This window comes from Triturus cristatus, chromosome 9, assembly GCF_964204655.1.
Source record: "Triturus cristatus chromosome 9, aTriCri1.1, whole genome shotgun sequence".
In the NCBI taxonomy this organism is placed as follows: Eukaryota; Metazoa; Chordata; class Amphibia; order Caudata; family Salamandridae; genus Triturus; species Triturus cristatus.
Genome location: NC_140592.1, coordinates 855,921,826 through 855,942,167, shown reverse-complemented (window position 1 = coordinate 855,942,167; position 20,342 = coordinate 855,921,826). Strand labels below are relative to the sequence as shown.

The 20,342-nt window shown below is 48.7% G+C and overlaps 1 protein-coding gene across 2 annotated transcripts in view; it reads left to right on the top strand.

Moving 5' to 3' along the window:
* RCOR1 (REST corepressor 1) overlaps positions 1-20,342 on the top strand; it is an 839,441-nt gene that overhangs the window by 454,890 nt on the left and 364,209 nt on the right. For both annotated transcript variants that reach the window (XM_085626333.1, XM_085626332.1), the window contains one exon: positions 13,215-13,259. In XM_085626333.1, coding sequence (XP_085482459.1) covers positions 13,215-13,259 — 45 coding nt within the window. The remainder of the gene's footprint in view (positions 1-13,214; positions 13,260-20,342) is intronic.

The following is a 20,342-nucleotide window of genomic DNA, read 5'->3' as shown; positions in this document are numbered from 1 at the left end:
ACGGAGTTCATCCGATACATTCCACGGCAGAGCAATTGCTACCATTCTTCTTGCACCTAGCCAGTTCTGGACTGTCGCATGCAACCCTAAGGGTTTTTCTAGCAGCCATTTCCCGTTTCCGGCAAGATGGATCAAGTTCCCTTTGTTCCTCAAGAATAATCCGCCAATTCTTTAAGGGCCTATTCCGGAAATTTCCGCCAGTTCGGCGTCCTCCTCCGTTGTGGCACCTCAACGTTGTGTTGGCACAATTGATGAGACCTCCGTTTGAGCCCATTCACAAGGCCGACCTAAAATATCTCACTTGGAAAGTAGCTCTACTTCTGGCACTAACGTCTTCTCGTCGTGTCAGTGACATCCATGCTTTTACCATCAAACCTCCGTTCCTGCAGTTCAAACCGGATGCTGCAGTGTTACGCACCAATCCATCATTTCTACCCAAGGTGCCTACTGACTTTCACATTAATGAGCCAGTAATATTAAAGACCTTTTTTGCCAATCCTCAGACACCTGCAGAACAAAGATTACATTCTTTGGACGTCAAGCGGTGTCTTAAGTTCTACATCAGTAAGACAGCTTCTTTCAGGAAATCCGATCAACTTTTTATAGCTTATGGACGCTGTCATAAAGGACGTCAGGTTACTAAACCAACGATTGCACGCTGGATCTCGGCAGCTATTGTCTTCTGCCACCAAAGGGCAAATAAACCTCTGCAGTCTCCAGTGAGGGCACACTCCACTAGGGCAGTGTCATCATCTACTGCCTTATTTGCTGGAGTATCTTTGCAACACATCTGCAGAGCAGCTACGTGGTCGACCAGACACACGTTTACTAAGCACTACTGCTTAGCAACTTTAAGCGAGGAGGATGCTGCGGTGGGACAGGCAGTGCTGCGCAATCTTTTTAAGTAAGGTGAGCCTCTTCCTCCCGCCTCCATATTGTTTCCATATATATTATGCATTTACAATGTTACAGTTGTTCAATACTGTTTTTATGCATAAGAAGATTGATTATCTATATATGTTGAATCTATTTGGCATGGAAACAATGGTGATTGTTACTGCTAGCTATTCTATATTCAAGCATGTGAATCTATGAAAGACACCCTAATACTGGAGAAGAACAATTGTTACTTACCTGTAAACAGGTGGTTCTCCAGTATTGGTGTCTTTCATAGATTCACATGCGACCCTCCCTCCTCCCTTCAGAGGCTCTCTTCTCCTCATGCACTTTACAGTCACTCTTGTGCTACGAAAATCTGAGGTGAGAAGCTCTGAGGAGAAGGTTCTAGAGAGGGGCTGACGCCTGATTGGCTGGAGTTCGGACTTACATAATGACAGAGATAGACTACAAAGGTCTTTTGTCTCTCTCCATTGTATTCCTATGGAGTTTTTCTCTTATAGGTACACTATGTGTGTTTTACACCTATATGCACTAATTATATGATTACTTATGTATATATTTTACTATATATATATGTATATATTGCTATTTTATTTACCGTGGGACTCCCACTCCGACGACGGGGAATATTCAAGCATGTGAATCTATGAAAGACACCAATACTGGAGAACCACCTGTTTACAGGTAAGTAACAATTGTTCTTCTTGGAGCTGTTCTTCCATTGGGGCGGGTCGCCCCGGTTGTCTGGCTGAGGTTGTGGTTCTGTTGGCTGCTGGCCAGCCCTTTTTGACTGTGATTTTCCTTTGGGTTTTTTACACCATGCTGGGCCTGAGATTGGGCCTTCTGCGTTTCCCCTCTGGCTGCTTGATAGGCCTCCTGTATGGTTTTTTGCCGCAGGTCTTTTTTGTTGTCCTCTGCTGTGGAAGTTTCTTCCCAAGAGGTTCCCATGTCTTGGGATATGACACGCCCCATGTGTGGCAGGGTTGTCTGTTATATAACCCTGGTATGTGCTGGGGAGTTGTGGTCGCCTGTGGGCGTCTGCTCTTCGTGGAGTTATGGTATGTTGCGGATGCAACCTTCTTCTTCGCCCTTTTGCTTTGAGTGTTCGTTCTGTTGTCTCCCTGGCGTCTTGGGGAGCTTGCCAGTGCCGCCCTCTTGTTCTTTCTGCACCGTTGTGCCTTTTTGGGGCTTTAGTGGGACTGTCATCCTGCTTTCTCCGCTGCTTCCAGTTGGCCTTGCACTAGACTTTCTCTTCTCCCTGTGGGGGGGATGGTCCCTGACTTCTGGACTGTCTCGCGAGCGCAGTTTGTCCCTGCGAGGTGTTGGACGGTTCTTTCTGGGTGACCTTGAGTTCCCCTTTTCGGCTTCCGCCTGCTTCTTGCCACCGGTGCCATCCTGTTTGGGATTACCTTTGCTCTGCCTCTTCTCCTTGGAGTCTCTAGGTTGCTCTTCTCCTTCGAGGGTTCCTTGCCTTGGCCTTGAGCGGAGATTTTGTTGCCTCACGTGGGCGTGGGGTGTTTGGCCTCTTTGCGCCTTGCCATGTTTCCTTTGCTGAGTGAGGACTGGCTATCTTCTTCACTTTGTTTCCCCTTGCCTGGGGGACGGGGCTCCTCGTCCTGTTTTGGACTCTGCACCCGGGCGGTCCTCTGTCCTGCCCCGGTGGGTGGGGTCCTCTCGCAGACCCTCCTTCCCCTTTGGTATGGCTAGGGTATCTATTCTGTGTGAAGGAATCTGCGGCTAGTAGTCTCTATCAGATGTACGAGTAAGTTACCTTCGGTAACTATGTATCTGGTAGAGACGATTCTAGCCGTAGATTCCTTCACGCCCCGCCCTTCCTCCCCGTTCTGCGAGGGCTTGTGATTTGGTCTTTTGCATTTGCTTCCCTGTGGGTGGCTGTGTTTTCTATGAGTATATTCTTTCCCTCTCTCTGTTGGGCTGCCCCCCCCCCCACCCACCCATTTCCTCCCCGTTGTCACATGGGAGATAGGTTTGTTGGTACTTCTGGTGCTTTGCGACCCTTGAGGTTGGGGTCTTTTGGCTGTGCCTCTGCCCTTGTTCCTGATGGGGGGTTGTCACACTCTGTGATGGATGTCTTGGAGTTTTGTCGTTCCCTGTGTGTTGGGGTAGTAGTCCTGTCGCATGTTATCGTGAAATTTTTACATATGTCTCTTGTCTCTGGGAGGGGGGGGGGGGGATGTCTCTGTACTGGCAGGGTTGCTGCCCTGTTCTTTATTCTTTCCCTGCCTTTGGGTACTGCAGTGCCTGGTGCTGCTCTTTATGGTGGTGTTCCTCACCATTCCTTTTTCTGCTATTTCGCACACTGTTCCTATACTCTCAGTTTTGTCTGCAGACTCCGCGTTGTGGCGCGGAAAAGTTCTCCGAAGAAAACTGACGTAGGCACCCCCGCGTGGGACTCATGTGACCTCGCTGACGTCACGTGCGCGGACGATGCCTGGATGGAGTCACGTGATGCCATCCCCCTGGCGCTCAGGGATGCTGGGCAAAAAGTTTTCCAGATCCAGTCTCACACCTGGGGATAATTCTACGTGAAGGAATCTGCGGCTAGAATCGTCTCTACCAGATACATAGTTACCGAAGGTAAGTAACTCGTACACCATGTGTAGATCACGATAGTATGCGGGTCCACTCCCAACACTCAGTATAAATGTCTGAGCCTTTTTATTTTATTGTTTGTCGATGCTCGGTAATTGCCCCTTACTCCTTATTTTGCACGCACACACAATATTATTTCTGAAAAACAATGCCTTTTTCGTTCGGAAACATGTCTGTTTGCTTTGGTAATGTATTTTTGTACTCATTTAAAGAACACATTGTAATGCTGATTGCTGACAAAAAAAAGTTACTTTCCTTCTGGATCCGTATGAGCTAGAAACGTTTCTTCATTTTGCAGATCATTCAGCAGGTTTTTTAAAAATAATATTGCAAATGTGGCACATCCATAATTATGCAGAAAGTCACAGCCACAAATCATTAGTGAGCTCCATGCTCTTCCAGTCAAGGAACCATTAATTCAGGTTCACATGGATAGAATGGCTCTTTGTACCCGCTCCATATGTCTTCCCAAGGTTGTTTTGCCTTTTCAAATGAGAGCCCATTGAGCTGCCTTTGTTCTTCCCACAACCAAAGTGTATAACAGAAAGTGCCTTCCACACTGTTTGTTAAAAGGGTGCATATGTTCTACATTGATTAGAACTAAGCCTTTTAGAAACTCTAGTCTTTCTGCGGCCTTTGCAACACCCCCAGTGGCCGTGGTATCACTAAAGCTGGCATCACCAAGTGGAAAGTTAATAGCCTTCAGATTTACTATGCCAAGGCCAGGTGCCCACTTCCTGTGCCCCCTATAGACTAATCTATATGCCAAAAAAGCAACACCCTAGCATTTTAGGTAGCATCGCTATAACTGATATCTGCAAGGCTGCTACTTGGTTAGCAGCACATACCTTCACTAAGCATTACAGTGTAGATTATCTAGCTTTTTAACAGGCTTTAGTTGTCCAAGCCGTCCTCAGAACAATTTATCAAACATCTGTTCTCTAGCCACCACTTGGGAGAGGGGACTGCTTTATAGATTGTACAACGCATGTGTTTGTAGAGCCACACATGTTGTGAATGGAATCTTACTCGGTAACCAACTCCCTTGTCCTGCCATGTATAGTGTTGTCAATGATGTTAGTTCAGTTGTCATCAGTAATGTTATCAATGTTGTCACAGAACATGTCATGAGTTTTGTAATATGTGAGATCATAAGCGGCGCATGGCGAGGGCGCAAGTCATAATTACTTGATATAACTATTACTGTTAAATGTTTGTGTTTTTTCCCCAACTTAAAATGATGCATTTAAATGACATTTTCAACTAACTATAGTGATACTTTAACCGTTGGGTTATTCTGTTAATTTGCATTAAAAAAAAAACTTGGAAATTAAGATATTATTTAAGATTTTACCATAGCAAGTTATGTGACTTTAACCTTGGGTTTTTTTTTTCTTCAATTGAATTTCGAGTTTATTACGTAAAGTAATATTTTATTACAATACATACGGACAACCCCTACTACACATGGTGTACAGCTGTGCCAAGCTTGGGGTTGACCGCTGGGCTTGGCCTGCAGCCAGAATCTGTATCCAACTACCATGTGACCAGGCTCTGCGCCCAACCAACCCCTGCAGTACATGGCCGAAAGCTGTGCGGGGTTGGCCGCCGCCCTCCACCACGACATAAAGCCTCCTGCCACACACAGCCTTTGCTTGTTCGCAACAACCCACCACAGACCAATTCGGATCTCGCAAGGCACTCTTATGAGCAGGTGCAATCCTTGCACTCCCGCAGGTGTTCAGTTGGGAGCCATGCTGACTCTGGCACGACACCCTGAGGATCGTGAAACCCCCTCCCCAATAATATATTTAGAATTATGGCCCTGTCCACAAGGTTCTGGAGGTGGGAAGTCAGAGTACCCCCTTCCCTGCTCTCCTATTTTTTTAGTTTTTTTTTTTTTTTACCCCTAGGACACAAGAACAGAGTCCCCATGTCCTTAAATGATGCCCGCAACATTTCTCTTCATGTTGCGGTCAGCCAATCTGAGCACGAGCTCCTTCGGGTATTTTCCAGAGCCTTTAGCTCACGGGGGAGCGAGGCGGCCGACAGAGAAAAAAGTGCCCTTGGCCTATCAGAGTGCTCTATTTGACTTTGCCCGATTACTGGACTCTAGAAAGCTTCCCGCAAACTCAACCGTCTAGATATACAAACTTTTGAACCTTACTTTCTCAAAAATCTCTGAATGGATTTACATCAAATCACAAAACTCACACCTTCTCAACCATGATCTAGCTTTCTGCCAAATTTGGTGTAATTCCATTTAGCCATTTTCACGGTATCGCTGTTCAGTTTTCCTATGGAAAATTGCATGGGGCAATTGCATCTTGTGACCCCCTTTTTTCTCAGCCCCCGTTTGACAGATCACCTGAAACGTTCCAGGAAAGAGCTGTTGTGGATGAACACTTTTGGAAAATCTCATGGAGATTTGTCAAATGGAGCCAAAGTTTTGGCAAAATAAAAAAAACAATTCTTCCAATGGTAACGAAGTCCTAGCTATAACTACACAGTGGTGACCGCCACTGTGTAATATAAATACATATGTATATATTGTGTGTGTGTGATCTGTAGGCAGTGATGGTGCCTCTGTAGTTATGATTAGGGCTACCTTTCCATTGAAAAGGCATTTCGTTTTTTAATAACTCTAGAGCTCTTTGGATCTGTAGAAACTTTCCCAAACAAATAATCATCCAGTATGAGTTCTGACTGGCACGTTTTGTGCCGGTCAGTGGGATGGGAAGTCCAAAAAGTGACATTACCCGTTTTAAATCCCGTAAGAATATTTGAAGGCTACTTGAGAAAATAGATCTGAACCATATTACACCAAACCTGGCAAGGAAGTTCAGCTTTGCTCCTGAAAGTGCCTTTGCTTTTGGTGTCAATCAGTTTAGTAGTTTTGAAGAAATTAGTCTTACAAAAGTGATTTTTGTAGGCCTCAAACTGGGTCATGCTTTTAAGACAAAGATATCTGTCCTATTAGTGGAGCATCCATGACTCAAAATAAATAAAAACATTTATAAAAAATATAAAAAACTAAAATCTGACTGGACTAGCTAGCTCTTTCTCTTGTTGTCCATTTCATGTCTGATTGTTATCTGGTGTTTGCCAACCCGAGGCTAATACCAACGGCACACATCTACATCCTCCCTCCCCCACACCTCCCTTGAACACTGCGAACAGAGCTCAAGGGCCAGCATACCCATGTCTTGGATCCTTGCTGGACCTCCTACCTACATTGGGTCCATAAACCTCGCAGAACGTCCAACAAGTGTAGACTAGTTTGATAACTTTTAAATCTTTTTTTTGTTTTGTTTTAAAGAGGGGTTGGCATCTGGCTATGGGCCAAGCCCTGTGGCAGTGCCATCTGACAATGTGCAATGTGGCTGCCTGTGTATGGCCCAAGGCTGTGCACAGTAGGGGCCGGCCACCCACTGCAGGTTTGTCACAGGAAACTTACATGTGTAACACGATGGAAAAAAAGAACACCTTCACTTAAAAAAAGTGGAATTGTAGTTAGTATGATTTATAATACTATCATATGTTTAAAATAAAAGCCTTAGAAATTCACTTCTTAAACACAGTCGAAGTGTAGTTATGGTTAGGATTTAAAACTGAACGCCATTGAAATTTGCATGTCTCCCAATGCGCACTGCCCATGACATAAGTGACTTCACTGGTGATAACACCTTACTGTTAGTTGGTGTTGCTTTAATACCCAGTTGTGGCTTAGTAAAACTGCCACAATCCAATTTGCAACTTGGGCGAATTCCTGTGATTGGCAGTGTGCGAAAGTTCTATCCATTAGAAAAATATTGCTAATGTAAGTAATTTGGTTTATTACAATTAGGGTGAAACTGTACCCTGCACTTGTGTTTTTCCGCATTTGATTGAAATCATATGTATTGTGAATCATATGTTTACTTGAAAAGCCTCTTTTAATGAAAATTTGTAAGTATCTTAAAAATGCAGTATTGTACTGTTTAGAAGTCTTTCTAGAAAAATGTCATCCTGAAAAGATTCTATCTGAAAGACACACGTTAGATTCCTCACCTTAGAATATCCCCAGGCGTCAGGCTGGATCCCGAAAGATTTTTCGTCAGCAATACCCCTTGCGCGTCGCTAGGCGTCGTCTGCGGCTCTGCGTCCGTCGTCGGCGTCGTGCGCCGGAATGACGTCGTCGGAGTATTTAGGCGCCACCCTCGCGCGCTGACATCAGTTCTTCTTTTTTCCGCACCAGACAGCGCCGATCCGGGAAGAGCTTACCCCTTAGTCAATTTTTGACTAAAACTTTTTGACTCTTTTTGGTCTTTGGCGACTCGACTCTGGTGCCGGTAGGATGCCTGGATTTAAGGCCTGTGACGTCTGTCATCGCCTGATGTCGGTGACGGATCACCATCGCCGGTGCCTTTACTGCCTGGGGGCCGACCACGACGCGGAGTCGTGCCCCGACTGTCAGGCCTTGAACTCGAAGGCTAGGCGGGAGCGGTCCCGTAAGCTTCTCGAGCTTCGGCACTCTGCTCCGGTCCAGGAGGAGGTCCAAGGACCTGTCGCGGAGCCGCAGTCATCATCCTTGCTCGTCGGGCTCGAAGTCTTCGGGTAAGTCGAAGCGATCCAAGAAGTCCAAGAGGCGACACTGCTCTTCGGACTCCCCTCGCCGGTTGCACGACTCGGCCGAGGGTGGTCCCACCCCCGCGGCTCCACCGGAGCCGCGTCTGTCTCCATACCCGCCGGTCCCTGGGACTAATGCGACTCCAGCGGAGGTCAGTGCCTTCCTCTCGGCCATGAGGGGCCTGGCTCTGCCGGCGCGCCTTCGGGCCCCGCGGGCTCGACTGGGTGACCTCGCATGCCGGCGACTTCGGTCCCGACGCCGCAGGTCCCAGTGAGATTCAGGCCTGGATCTCTGTCGGCGCCGGTCGACCTCACGACGCCTCCTCCGCCGACACCGATTCCACCTCCGGCGCCATCTCCGGATGACGCCGTTCCCCGATTTAGTCCCTGTCCGGACTAGACGCCTGCACGGCGCCGCCCGGCGCCGCAACAGACACCGATGGATGAACGTTTCATCTACCGTCCGGCTCCGGTCGTTCCTCCTGTTTATCAGGAATCGGATGACGGGGGCGACTGGGAGGGGTCTGAGGACCCTATGGCCCTCCAGGGTCAACTTGCACAGGACTGGGCAGACTAACTTGAGGATGCCAGTGGTCTGGACACTTCGCCGGACGCTGACTTCATCTCTCCTCCGACTGTGGCTTCGGAGGAAGGTGCAGCTTTTTCTGTGGTGCTGCGCAAGGCGGCCGAAGCCCTGGGGCTCGAGTGGCCTGCTGTGGCCGTGAGGACTAATATCCTCACAGAGGTGCTTCAACCAGCGGCAAGCTCCACAGAGCCTCTGCTGCAGTTCAATGAGGCCCTCGTCGACGTTCTGCAGGGCACTTGGTCCAAGCCCTCCACAGTTCCTCCTGTGGATCGGAACGTGGCCCGGCGCCACCGCCCTGCTCCGGCGACCCCAGTTTCCTGTCCCAACACCCCACCCCCGAGAGCCTGGTTATCCAGGCCTCCACTCCCCAATCCTCCTTCCCGTCCGCTCCTCCGGATCGGGAATCCAAGAGGCTGGAACAGTTCGGCAAGAAACTGTTCTCTTCCCTGAGTTTGGGCCTGCGGTCTTTGAACACCGCTTGCCTCTTGGACCTTTTCTCCCACTCTCTGTGGGATACGGTGGAGGACGTGCTGCAACTGTGTCCGGTGGAGGCCCGGACACGTCTCTCCCAGGCACTTGCTGACGGGCGAGATGCAGCGCGACATGCCATACGGTGTGGACTTGACACCACGGACTCGCTGGGTAGGGCGATTTCCACCACGGTGGCGCTCCGGCGTCACGCCTGGCTGAGGTCCACGTCTTTTTCGGAGGATGTCCAGAGTACCCTCATGGATATGCCCTTTGATGGCGCTCGCCTTTTTGGTGAGAAGGCGGATAGTGCGCTGGCTCATTTTAAGGACTCCCGGGCTACGGCCACGTCCTTGGGTCTCTCGGACCCACGGCCGCACACTTCCACCTTTCGCCCCTTTCGTGGCCAAGGAAGGGGTGCCTCCTCACGTCCGCCTAGCCACCGGCCGCAGAACCAACCTGCATGCGGTCGCGGACGTTGGTTCCGCCGTGGCGGCTCTAGAGGACAACGTGCCGGTCAGTCCACATCCACCCCGGCAGCATCCGCCTCAAAGCCTTCTTCGTCAGAGCTTTCAGGCCCATTCCACGCCAGAGTTCGCCATCACCTGCTCCACTGGCGCTCCATCACTTTGGACAGGTGGGTGCTGCAAATCGTCTGAAGGGGCTACTCCCTCCCCTTCGAGACGACCCCTCCAGCCAGGCCACCGCAGTGCCACCGTATATCGGAGGATCACTTGAATCTTCTGCGGGAGGAAGTTACGGCCCTCTTGGCCAAAGAGGCCGTCGAGCGCGTTCCTGGACCAGAAGTAGGCCGTGGTTGCTATTCCCACTACTTTCTGGTTCCCAAGAAGGGCAAAGGTGGCCTACGCCCTATCTTGGACCTCAGGAGCGTCAACACCTTCCTCCGGAAGGAACAATTCAAGATGCTCACTTTAGCTCAGGTTCTGGCTGCCCTCGACCCTGGAGACTGGATGGTAGCGTTGGACTTGCAGGACGCCTATTTTCACATCCCCGTCCTGCCGGCCCACCGGCGTTACCTGCGGTTCACGGTGGGTCAGGAGCACTGTCAGTTCACCGTGCTCCCCTTCGGCCTCACCAATGCCCCTCGGGTGTTCACGAAAGTGATGGCGGTGGTCGCAGCTCATCTGCGCAGATCGGGGGTTCCAGTCTTCCCCTATCTCGACGACTGGCTGTTGAAGGCGGGCTCGCCCCAGCAAGTCGTCTCCCACCTCCAGACTACGGCCGACGTCCTGCATTTGCTGGGGTCCTCCATCAACGTGCCGAAGTCACACCTGAGTCCCTCCCAGAAGCTCCTCTCCATCGGAGCGGTTCTCGATTCGGCGCAGTTCCAGGCTTATCCTCCGGAACAGCGGGTCTGGGATATTCAGGCTCTGTTTCCCATCTTTTGGCCTCTATCCTGGGTGTCGGTCAGGTTGGTGCTGCGGCTTCTGGAGCTGATGGCCTCCTGCATCCTGTTGGTTCATTACGCCAGGTGGCGAATGCGGGCTCTGCAGTGAGACCTGAAGTTTCAGTGGGCCCAGCATCGAGGCAACCTGTCCGACCATGTCTTGATATCGGAGGGCACTGCGAAACAGTTGCAGTGGTGGCTCACGGACCGCGATTGGGTCAGCGGCAGATGCCTCTCCCTACCCCAACCGGAGCACGTAGTAGTGATGGACGCGTCCCTCCTGGGATGGGGGGGGCCACATGGGAGAGGCGGAGATCAGAGGACTCTGGTCTCCGGCGGAGTCTCAACTCCATATCAACCTTTTGGAGCAGAGAGCGATCCGGCTTGCACTGAAAGCCTTCCTTCCCTCTGTCCGGGGAAGTGTCGTGCAGGTGTTCACGGACAACACCACCGCCTTGTGGTATTGCAACAAACAGGGCGGGGTGGGGTCGTGGACCATTTGTCAGGAGGCTCTGCGCCTCTGGACCTGGCTGGAACACCAGGGCATCGCCCTGGTGGTTCAACATCTGGCGGGCTCTCTGAACGCCAGAGCAGACGAACTCAGCCGCCAGTGCATGATGGATCACGAATGGCGTCTGAACTGGGACGTGGCGCAAGGACTCTTTCTGCAGTGGGGAGAGCCTTGCTTTGCGCGTTCTCTTCGGTGGCGAATAGCTCTATGTCAGCAGTTCTGCGCGTTGGAATTTCCAAGGCAGCACTCGCTTGGAGACGCTTTTCGTCGCGAGTGGAGTTGCGGTCTGTTGTACGCCTTTCCGCCTATACCACTTCTGCCCAGAGTGCTGAAGAAGATCAGGCGCGACCGGGACCAAGTTATCTTAGTGGCTCCGGATTGGGCACGAAGGTTCTGGTATCCCGAGCTACTCAGTATGTCAATCGATCCTCCGATACTTTTGCCTCTTTAGGAGGACCTTCTGTCGCAGCAGCAGGGGACGGTCCTCCACCCGAACCTGTCCAGCCTCCACCTCCATGCGTGGAGATTGAGCGGCGGTAGTTGATGCCATTTGACTTGCCTCCTGAAGTCTGTGATGTCATTCTGGCAGCCAGGCGTCCCTCCACAAAGACTGTATACGCCTGCCTGTGGAACAAATTTGTGGCATGGTGCACAGCAAAGGCTGTGGATCCCCTTTCCGCCCCTCTTTCTGAGGTTCTGCTCTTTCTTCTTTCTTTGGCCCAGCAGGTTATCTTGCTGCAATCTCTGCCTTCTTACGGCTTCCTGATCAGCCTTCTCTTTTCAAGTCCCCTGTTTCACGTTTTCTCAAAGGCATTACTCACATGTTCCCTCCTGTCCCCTTCGTAATGCCTAAGTGGGACTTGAATCTTGTTCTGACCTTTCTGATGTGCTCTCCTTTTGAGCCTCTTCACAATTGTCCCATTCGTCTTCTGACCCTGAAAACTGCTTTCCTGGTAGCTATCACCTCGGCTAGACGGGTGAGTGAGCTCCAGGCTCTGTCATCTAAGCCTCCCTTTATTTCTGCTCATCCGGACAAGGTTGTCCTCCGGCCTCGTCCTTCTTTTCTACCGAAAGTGGTGACCCCATTTCATCTCGGGCAATCTGTCACGTTGCCCACCTTCTTTCCGCCTCTGCATCCTTCAAAAGAGGAAGAGAGGCTCCACCGTCTGGACCCAAAACGGGCGCTGTCCTTTTATTTGGACCGCACCAAACAGTTCCGGGTGGACGACCAACTTTTTGTTGGATGCGTAGACGCTAAGAAGGGGAAAGCGGTACACAAATGGACCATCTCGCGGTGGGTCGTGTTGTGTATTAAAATTTGTTACTCCATGGCAAAAAAGGACCCTCCTGTGTGGTTGAGGGCCCATTCCACCCGGGCCACAGCGGCTACTACTGCCCTGGGCCGGGGAGTTCCCTTGCGGGACATCTGTCAGGCAGCGACGTGGGCTTCACTGCACACGTTTGCCAAGCACTATTGCCTGGACAGCCAAGTCCGGAGAGACTGCTTCTTTGGCCGTTCTGTTCTCCAGGGCTTTCTGGTGTGATCTTGGTTCGCAGACCCACCACCGGGGTTGGTATTGCTGGGGTATCTATTCTAAGGTGAGGAATCTAGCTAACACATTAGTTAGTTAGATTCCTCACCGACCCACCCATCCTCTCCGTTCTGCGAACTGACATCTAGGGTTAAGGCTATCCTTTTCAGGGCCCTAGATTTTTTGGCACCAGTGTCGGTCTCTTGCATGGCTCTGCGTTCCTAGCGCGGAAAGTTACGTACAAGAACTGACGTCGGCGCGCGAGGGCGGCGTCTAAGTACTCCGACGTCATTCCGGCGCACGACGCCGACAACTGACGCGGAGCCGCAGACGACTCCTAGCGACGCGCAAGGGGTATTGCTGACGAAAAATCTTTCCGGATCCAGCCTGACGCCTGGGGATATTCGAAGGTGAGGAATCTAACTAACTAATGTTTCTTACAGATACATCGTTACTGAAGGCAAGTAACTTGTTCTTCAGTAGGTATTTAATGTTTCTGCTGTAATGATAACCAAATGTACGTTGCTTTCTTCTTGTGATTTTTTTTTTTTTTATGTTTTTGTCTTTTTTCTTCAACTTCACTTTTAGGTACAAAAAGTGTTGCAGCCCAGAGTGCCCTCTCCACCACCACAGGTAAGGCACTTATATCTGGCAGTACATGCTTTAGGTTTGTTATCGAGTCATCAGATGCCCCTGCAGTTATCAAAGCTCTATACCTGTGGAAACAGTACAAATTATAGTAAATGTTTTTAAAGAAATTTGTGTAAATTTTAATGAATAACCCTAGCCACTGACATATGTTCCAACAACCACTCTTAATTTTTCATACAGTAGATATTAGTTGGGTTGGGGGGGGCAGTCGCCACTGGGTAGTTAGTTAGGTCAGTGTTTCCATAGGCAATGCCTTTTTTGTTTTGCTTATAACTTTGGCACCGCTTGAAGAATCTCCACAGTACTTTCCAAAAAGTGCTCTTTTGACTACTTTGTGCATGGAAAGTTTCGAGGTAATCTGTGAAGCAGTGGGTAAAGTGCAAAATCCCTTTGCATTATCCATAGATTTCTTTAGACGGCTCTACCGCAAAAACTGCGGAACGGAATTACACCAAATTTGGTAGAAAGCTAAATCTTGGTTTATAGAATGTGCTTTTTAGGTCTCGCTGAGTCAGCATGCATGCGCTGCTCGGAGAGGCATTTTGTATGTGGGATTTTCAAAGTGCTACCAACGATGTTTTGCTGGCCTAATGCTTGCGTTCCCGATCGCATGCACAGCTGGCAGCCTTTGTTCGCCTTCCCCCCTCCCTTCTCCTTAGCTTGATTAAAGGCTCCTTTGTTAGCATTACACCCCTCCCTTTTCTCCCCACTCTTCTCCTCATCTCTTATTGCGCTACACTACCCCCTCCCTTCGGGTCAGCTTCATTGAGGCTCCTCTGCTTGTACTCCACCCCCCCCCCCCCTTCTCTCCACGCTCCTTTCATGTCACCTCTGATTGAACTCCCCCCACCCTTCTCGTTCGCTTCATTGAGGCTCCTCTGCTTGCACTTCCCCCTCCCTTCTGTCCTCGCGTTCCTGATAGCACTTCCCCCTCCCGCTCTTGGCCTGTTCCCTTCAGGGTCCCTCTGATTGCACTACCCCCAGTAGTAGCGCGCGCTCCTCCCCTTGCTGCCGGCAGCCTTCCTCCGCTTTCATAAAAAAAACCTTTGACGCCTATGTTTGTGCTGTGGGAATTGGAAACCCGTAACGTTTCTCACTAGCAGGTACCAGTTATCTTTTTCGTCTTAGCTTGCTTCTTTTAAGTACTGGTTTTCCCTTTGACGTTGCTCTGTTGGGTCGTGCCCTTCCTCCGCTTACATAAAAAATACCGTTGATGCCTATGTTTGTGCTGTGGGAATTGGAAACTCGTAACTCCTAAACCCATCCGCCCCAGGGGCCTTTCCACCTCCCAGGCTTTCAGTGCCACTACGATCTTTTGTACTTCTATCGATAGGTTCCTGTAAATATGACCTCCCCTGTGAAGGCTTATCCTTCACCTCTCTGTATGCGCAGTTTGGGGGCCGTAGATTAGGGATGTTACTTATTATTTCAAATTAAGGCTCCAAAAACGTGGACTTTCCTGTCACTTGACACTCCTGGAAGCCCATTACCTAACGTGATTTCCGTTCAAGGCACTCTGTGTGCCTGTAAATTAGTAGCTTGTATGCTTGCCACAACCAGTGATTTGTGTTGACGTCTTCTGCATTGTGCGCAGGGCACCACCCCGGACGGTTTCATGGATTCCACACTCAGTTTTAGCAGAGCTTTTAGTTACCGTCCACTTGGTTTCTGACGGTGTCCGTCTCTCTTTGAATCTAATGAAGTATCGGGTGATAGCTTAAAGATTAATGCCGGCTCAAAATCTTCTGCAAGAAATCTTCATTATCCGTGCTGGATATCACGTTGCGCTTTCACAGCTCATTTGAATACGTGGGGAGTGCTTCAAATCGGAACATTTTAATTTCTAGTAAGTGATTAAACAGCTTGCGAAGGTTGCTTTCTGCCTCAAAAGCGCCTCACACCGTAGTTTTTGTAGTCTTTACATTATCAAATGCACCGGTTAATTTTCCAAGTACGGAATACTTTTCTTCCTTATGTGCGCTGAAGTGCTTCAAAATAATTACGCTGATCAAGCAGCTGGTACCAGTCTTTTTTTAATCCCAGCAATCAACCTTGGGCGTCAAGACATTGACAACGCTGATTCACTCAGTTAGAACTGAATTTGGAGATCCAGAAAAAGTGAGTCCAACCATATTAGTGTGATCAGGGCAGGCAAGTGGAAAACAGTACTAGCATACAGGTCCATGGTCTATAGGTGCACTACAGGACACATTGCACATTCCTGGTTGGGCACAGGTTCAAATAAAACCACAATAGTGCGTCTTTGAAACATAGTCCAGTCCCACCATATTACCACATACTAAAATATTCGTCCTTCATGTAGTGTGAATTACTGTAAGAATTTGGGCTGAAACACGACTGACACTGGAGTAAAATAACATAATTTGTGCTTTGTCTGCTGGTTTCCTGCAGCATGAGGTAACAGTGGAATAGTTTATCTGTAACATTGGAATCCTTGTTTTAATGTGACAACTATAGAGTGCTTTCTTATTGGTCTAAATGTCTTTGACTAAATAGCTTTTCATTCGAAATACAACTTGTCTTTACTTTATACACTGCTGAATGTCCGGTTTTCGAATTGGTACCAAAATACCCATTAGTGAGAATCTCTGCTATATAGATTGGGCTCTTTAAAATCTCATGCGGCTAATAAAAATTGAATTGAGATGTCCAAAAAAACGCTGCTGTCACCCGGAGGGTGCTCGGTCAAAAGGTGTGTAATATATCAACTGAGGACCTGGGACAGATTTACACTGGGCTCAAAGGATGAGATCACACTTTCCCATTTGTTTTAAACTCTTATTGTAGATAGATGGGAGAAGTGAGCTTGGGCACCTGCTTGTTACAGGGCTATGTTATGGTGGTATAGATTTATGATGTAAATGTCTATTTTATTTTGCTACGGATCATCTTTTGGCCTAGTACATGCAGCATACAACAGAAGGATACCTAATGCTTTTCTGAATTTGCCTTTGAAAGAATTACACAATGAAGCTCCTGTTTGGGGGAAAGATCCATCAGTGCTTCGCATAATGTGTGCAGGTGCCTGCATTTATCAAGGCTGTTGTTGGAGAAGATGGCCACTTGCCTGATGATTAGCCAGTAGCGGCTACTTCCTAAAGTTTGACCGGTCATGTTTGGTATGTAGTGTCTGTTTTTCTGCCAGATGTCGATTCTAAAGTTATAGTCCTGCCCCCAAATGGAGGAGATATTATACCATGAGATGGGTTACCATGCGTTGAGAAGTTTAACCCATTTCCAGTTGAAAACCTTTATTAAAAAAAAAATCTTGCACTAAGTCAAGATTTTCCTAATCGTGTAACCAATTAGGGAAGGTAACTTCCATTTCAAAGTACTTCATACAGCTTACATGTTCATTGTACCTTTTTAGATGATTTTGCTCACTTCTTGTTCTTAGATGTAGAAACTGCAGCCCAATCTCAGCGTTAAATTTCAGAAACCTTTTATAGCTTGTGGTGACCCAGCGGGAGGCAACCTGCAACTAACTGTAACATAATACAAAGTAACTTCATTAAATTAGATATTTAACTTAATATAGACGTTTTGGTGTACATGATGTATTGTGTGTTCATTGACTAATAGGAACAATAATCTGAAAGATTAAGACTGAAGTACACTAGCCACACCCTGTGTAAAATAACCTGATTGGTTAATATAGAAAACAAGCATTGGCATAGCCAATAGGTCTCGCCTTTGGGACCTTATAAGTGTTTGGTTATCCAGCACAATATACTTGGTGCAACAATATGAACTGTTGCATGTCTAAACACTTATAAGGTCCCAAAGGCGAGACCTATTGGCTATGCCAATGCTTGTTTTGATTTGGTGTACATCCGTTCAGTAGTTTTTGTGAAATTAAGGTTTACATATTTTTAAATATTAAATATTTAAATATTAGGATGATTGGATTCAAAGGACTCTAGCAAAGTTAAAATGTAGTACCTTCTGATTGGCCCAGGGAGCTTTTTTCCCCTTGGACCATCTTCTTTCTGCGGGAGGCGCCTGTTTGGCTTACAACAGCATGAAATAACTTTTACGGGAAGCCATTACAGGACGTAGTCCCTGTCCTGAAGTAAAAAAAGGGGGGGTAGTGGGACAGTAATACCCTACCCCCTTCTGCCCTGTGTGTGGTGTGGGGGGGGGCAGGGGGTCAAAATAAAATATGGCAACCACAGTTTTTTTGGTTTTTTTTAAATGAGGAGGGGGAGCGAGTGGGGCCTCCCTCCCCAAATCCATGTTGGTCCTTGGGGACCCCATGCCCTAGGGCCAGGTATGTAACTGAAGTGAAATGAGCCTTCCCCCCCCGCCCCCCCCAACTTAAGGAAAACTGGTGAAATGCAGTAGTCGCATGCTCTAATTTGAAACTTCTTCAAAAATTCAGCAGCAGCTCTATCCTGAATGCTAGTTTTTCTGGGCCAGTTACCAAAACATTTTTAGTTCTGCGTTAATGAATTAAGCAGGCGGTTTAAATGTTTTTCGCACAGCCAAATTTTGATTTCGGCCTGTTTCCCTTCACAGAGTTCCAGGCGTTCTGGTTTTTTCTCTGGAATGGGAAATTACAACACAGATCCAGTAATGTGAAGTGCTTTACTATGTGTTTTCCCTGATTCTGTGGACACATCCACTGACATTTCCCCGTCTACTCGGAACATTCAGAAAATGTCAGTGGTGCGGCTTGTGGGGGTGGGAGGAGAGGTTGCATAAGATGAAAGGGCAGCTTAGAGGAGCCTGGGGCAAAGCATTGCGTGCTCCCCCGTGACTTGCCCCCAGCTATGCCAATGGTTCGGACCGTCTTTTCTTGCAAGTGGGTGGGAGTCTATTGTTGGTCAGGTGGAAGCCTCTGACTAGGTACCGACTCAAAGCTGGCCTTGCTGCTTGTGGGGGAGTGGCTTGTGGAATGGGACTAGAAAGAGGACCACCCAATGATTGTGCATTACACCCTAATGGGTGTGTGAGAATAACCAAAATCTGACCTTCAGGTCTTTCTGCGACAGGATTATTAGCCACTTGGGTCAACTCTTAGTCACCACCTTTGGCAAAGGAGGAAGTAACCCTTTGGTAAGCAAAAATGGGACATACATATCCTTACTTGAGTTGTTTAAATTGTTAATAATTTGAATGACTAGTGCTAAATACCTCGATTAGGCAAAACATAATTCAATAAATATGTAACACGAAACAGTGTATTTTACTTGCCTAAATGCTAGTATGGGAAACGTTTAAGCCCCGAAGCATAACATTAGAATCAACCCAAATCAAGCCTTAGAAACAAAGATCTCTAGTCAAATGTTCTAAGACATTCTTTGGAACCCTGTTTATGGCATTCCCTATCAACTTTTAAATTCCTAGAGGAAATGCCAATGAGAGGTGGGGTCAGTACCACCAATAACATCAATTGCTTCATAGTGACATTTGATGGATGGCTATAATGAAAGGCAAGAACTTTTGTTTCTTAATTTTACCTTTAGATTTTTTTTAGTTAAGCTGATCAGTTGCTTTGTTTTTTTAACCTCAATGCACATAGTAAAAATAGAATTACAGGAAACGCTAGGAGCCAGTGTGCGAGAGGTGGGGGGAGGAGAGGTGGTGGGGGAGGGGAAGAGATGGAGAGGGATGGGGTGATGGCTAGATCGAGAGATAGAGGGAGAGAGATTAAGAGAGATGGAGAGAGCTGGGGAGAGCGATAGTCCGATATATATATATATAGAGAGAGTGAGAGAGAGATGGAGGTAGAGATAGTGAGAGAGAGAGATAGGGAGACAGAGGCAGGTAGAGAGTTGTAGATATACGGAGGGCGATGTAGAGTAATAAAGTTAGTTGTGGGATGAATAGGGGGGAGGGATGGTGTGATGGCTAGAGAGAGATGGAGAGAGAGAGAGACAGTGAGAATCATATATATATATATAGATATAGATATAGATAGAGAGAGAAAGCTGGAGAGACAGTGATAGAGAGAGGGATAGAGATGGATTGATATATATAGAGAGCAATAGAGATGGATAGTTAGATATATAGAGAGATATAAAGATAGAGATATAGAGAGATGTATATAGAGAGGGATGGAGCGAGAGAGATGGATTGAGAGAGGGGGATGGATTGAGAGGGGGATGGGGAGGGATGGGGGATGGAGGATGGAGAGAGGGGGATGGAGGGGGGATGGAGAATTGGGGAGGGGGGATGAAGAATTGGGATGGGGGGGTGGAGGATGAAGGGATGGAGAGGGGGATGGAGGATGAAGGGATGGAGAGGGGGATGGAGGATGAAGGGATGGAGAGGGGGATGGAGGGAGGGGGTGATAAGGAGATGGATGGGGAGGGAGGGGGAGTGGATGGGGAGGGAGGGGGAGTGGATGGGGGAGTGGATGGGGAGGGAGGGGGAGTGGATGGGGAGGGGGAGGGATAGAGATGGATTGATATATATAGAGAGCAATAGAGATGGATAGTTAGATATATAGAGATATAGAGATATAGAGTGATGTATATAGAGGGATGGAGCGAGAGAGATGGATTGAGAGAGGGGGATGGATTGAGAGGGGGATGGGGAGGGATGGAGGATGGAGAGAGGGGGATGGAGAGGGGAATGGGTGGGGAATGGAGAGAGGGGGATGGGGGATGGAGAGAGGGGGATGGGGGATGGAGAGAGGGGGATGGGGGATGGAGAGAGGGGGATGGGGGATGGAGAGAGGGGGATGGGGGATGGAGAGAGGGGATGGAGGGGGGATGGAGAATGAAGGGATGGAGAGGGGGAGATGGAGAATGGGGGAGGGGGGGTGGAGGATGAAGGGATGGAGAGGGGGGATGGAGGATGAAGGGATGGGAGGGGATGAAGGGATGGAGAGGGGATGGAGGGATGGAGAGGGAGGGGGTGATTAAGGAGATGGATGGGGAGGGAGGGGGAGTGGTGGGGAGAGGGGGAGGGGGGGAGGGAGGAGGAGGGATGGGGAAGGGAGGGGGAGTGGATGGGGGAAGGGAGGGGGTGGATGGGGGGAGGGTGGGGGGGGTGGGAGGGAGGGAGGGGGGAGGGGGGAGGGGGGTGGGAGGGGGG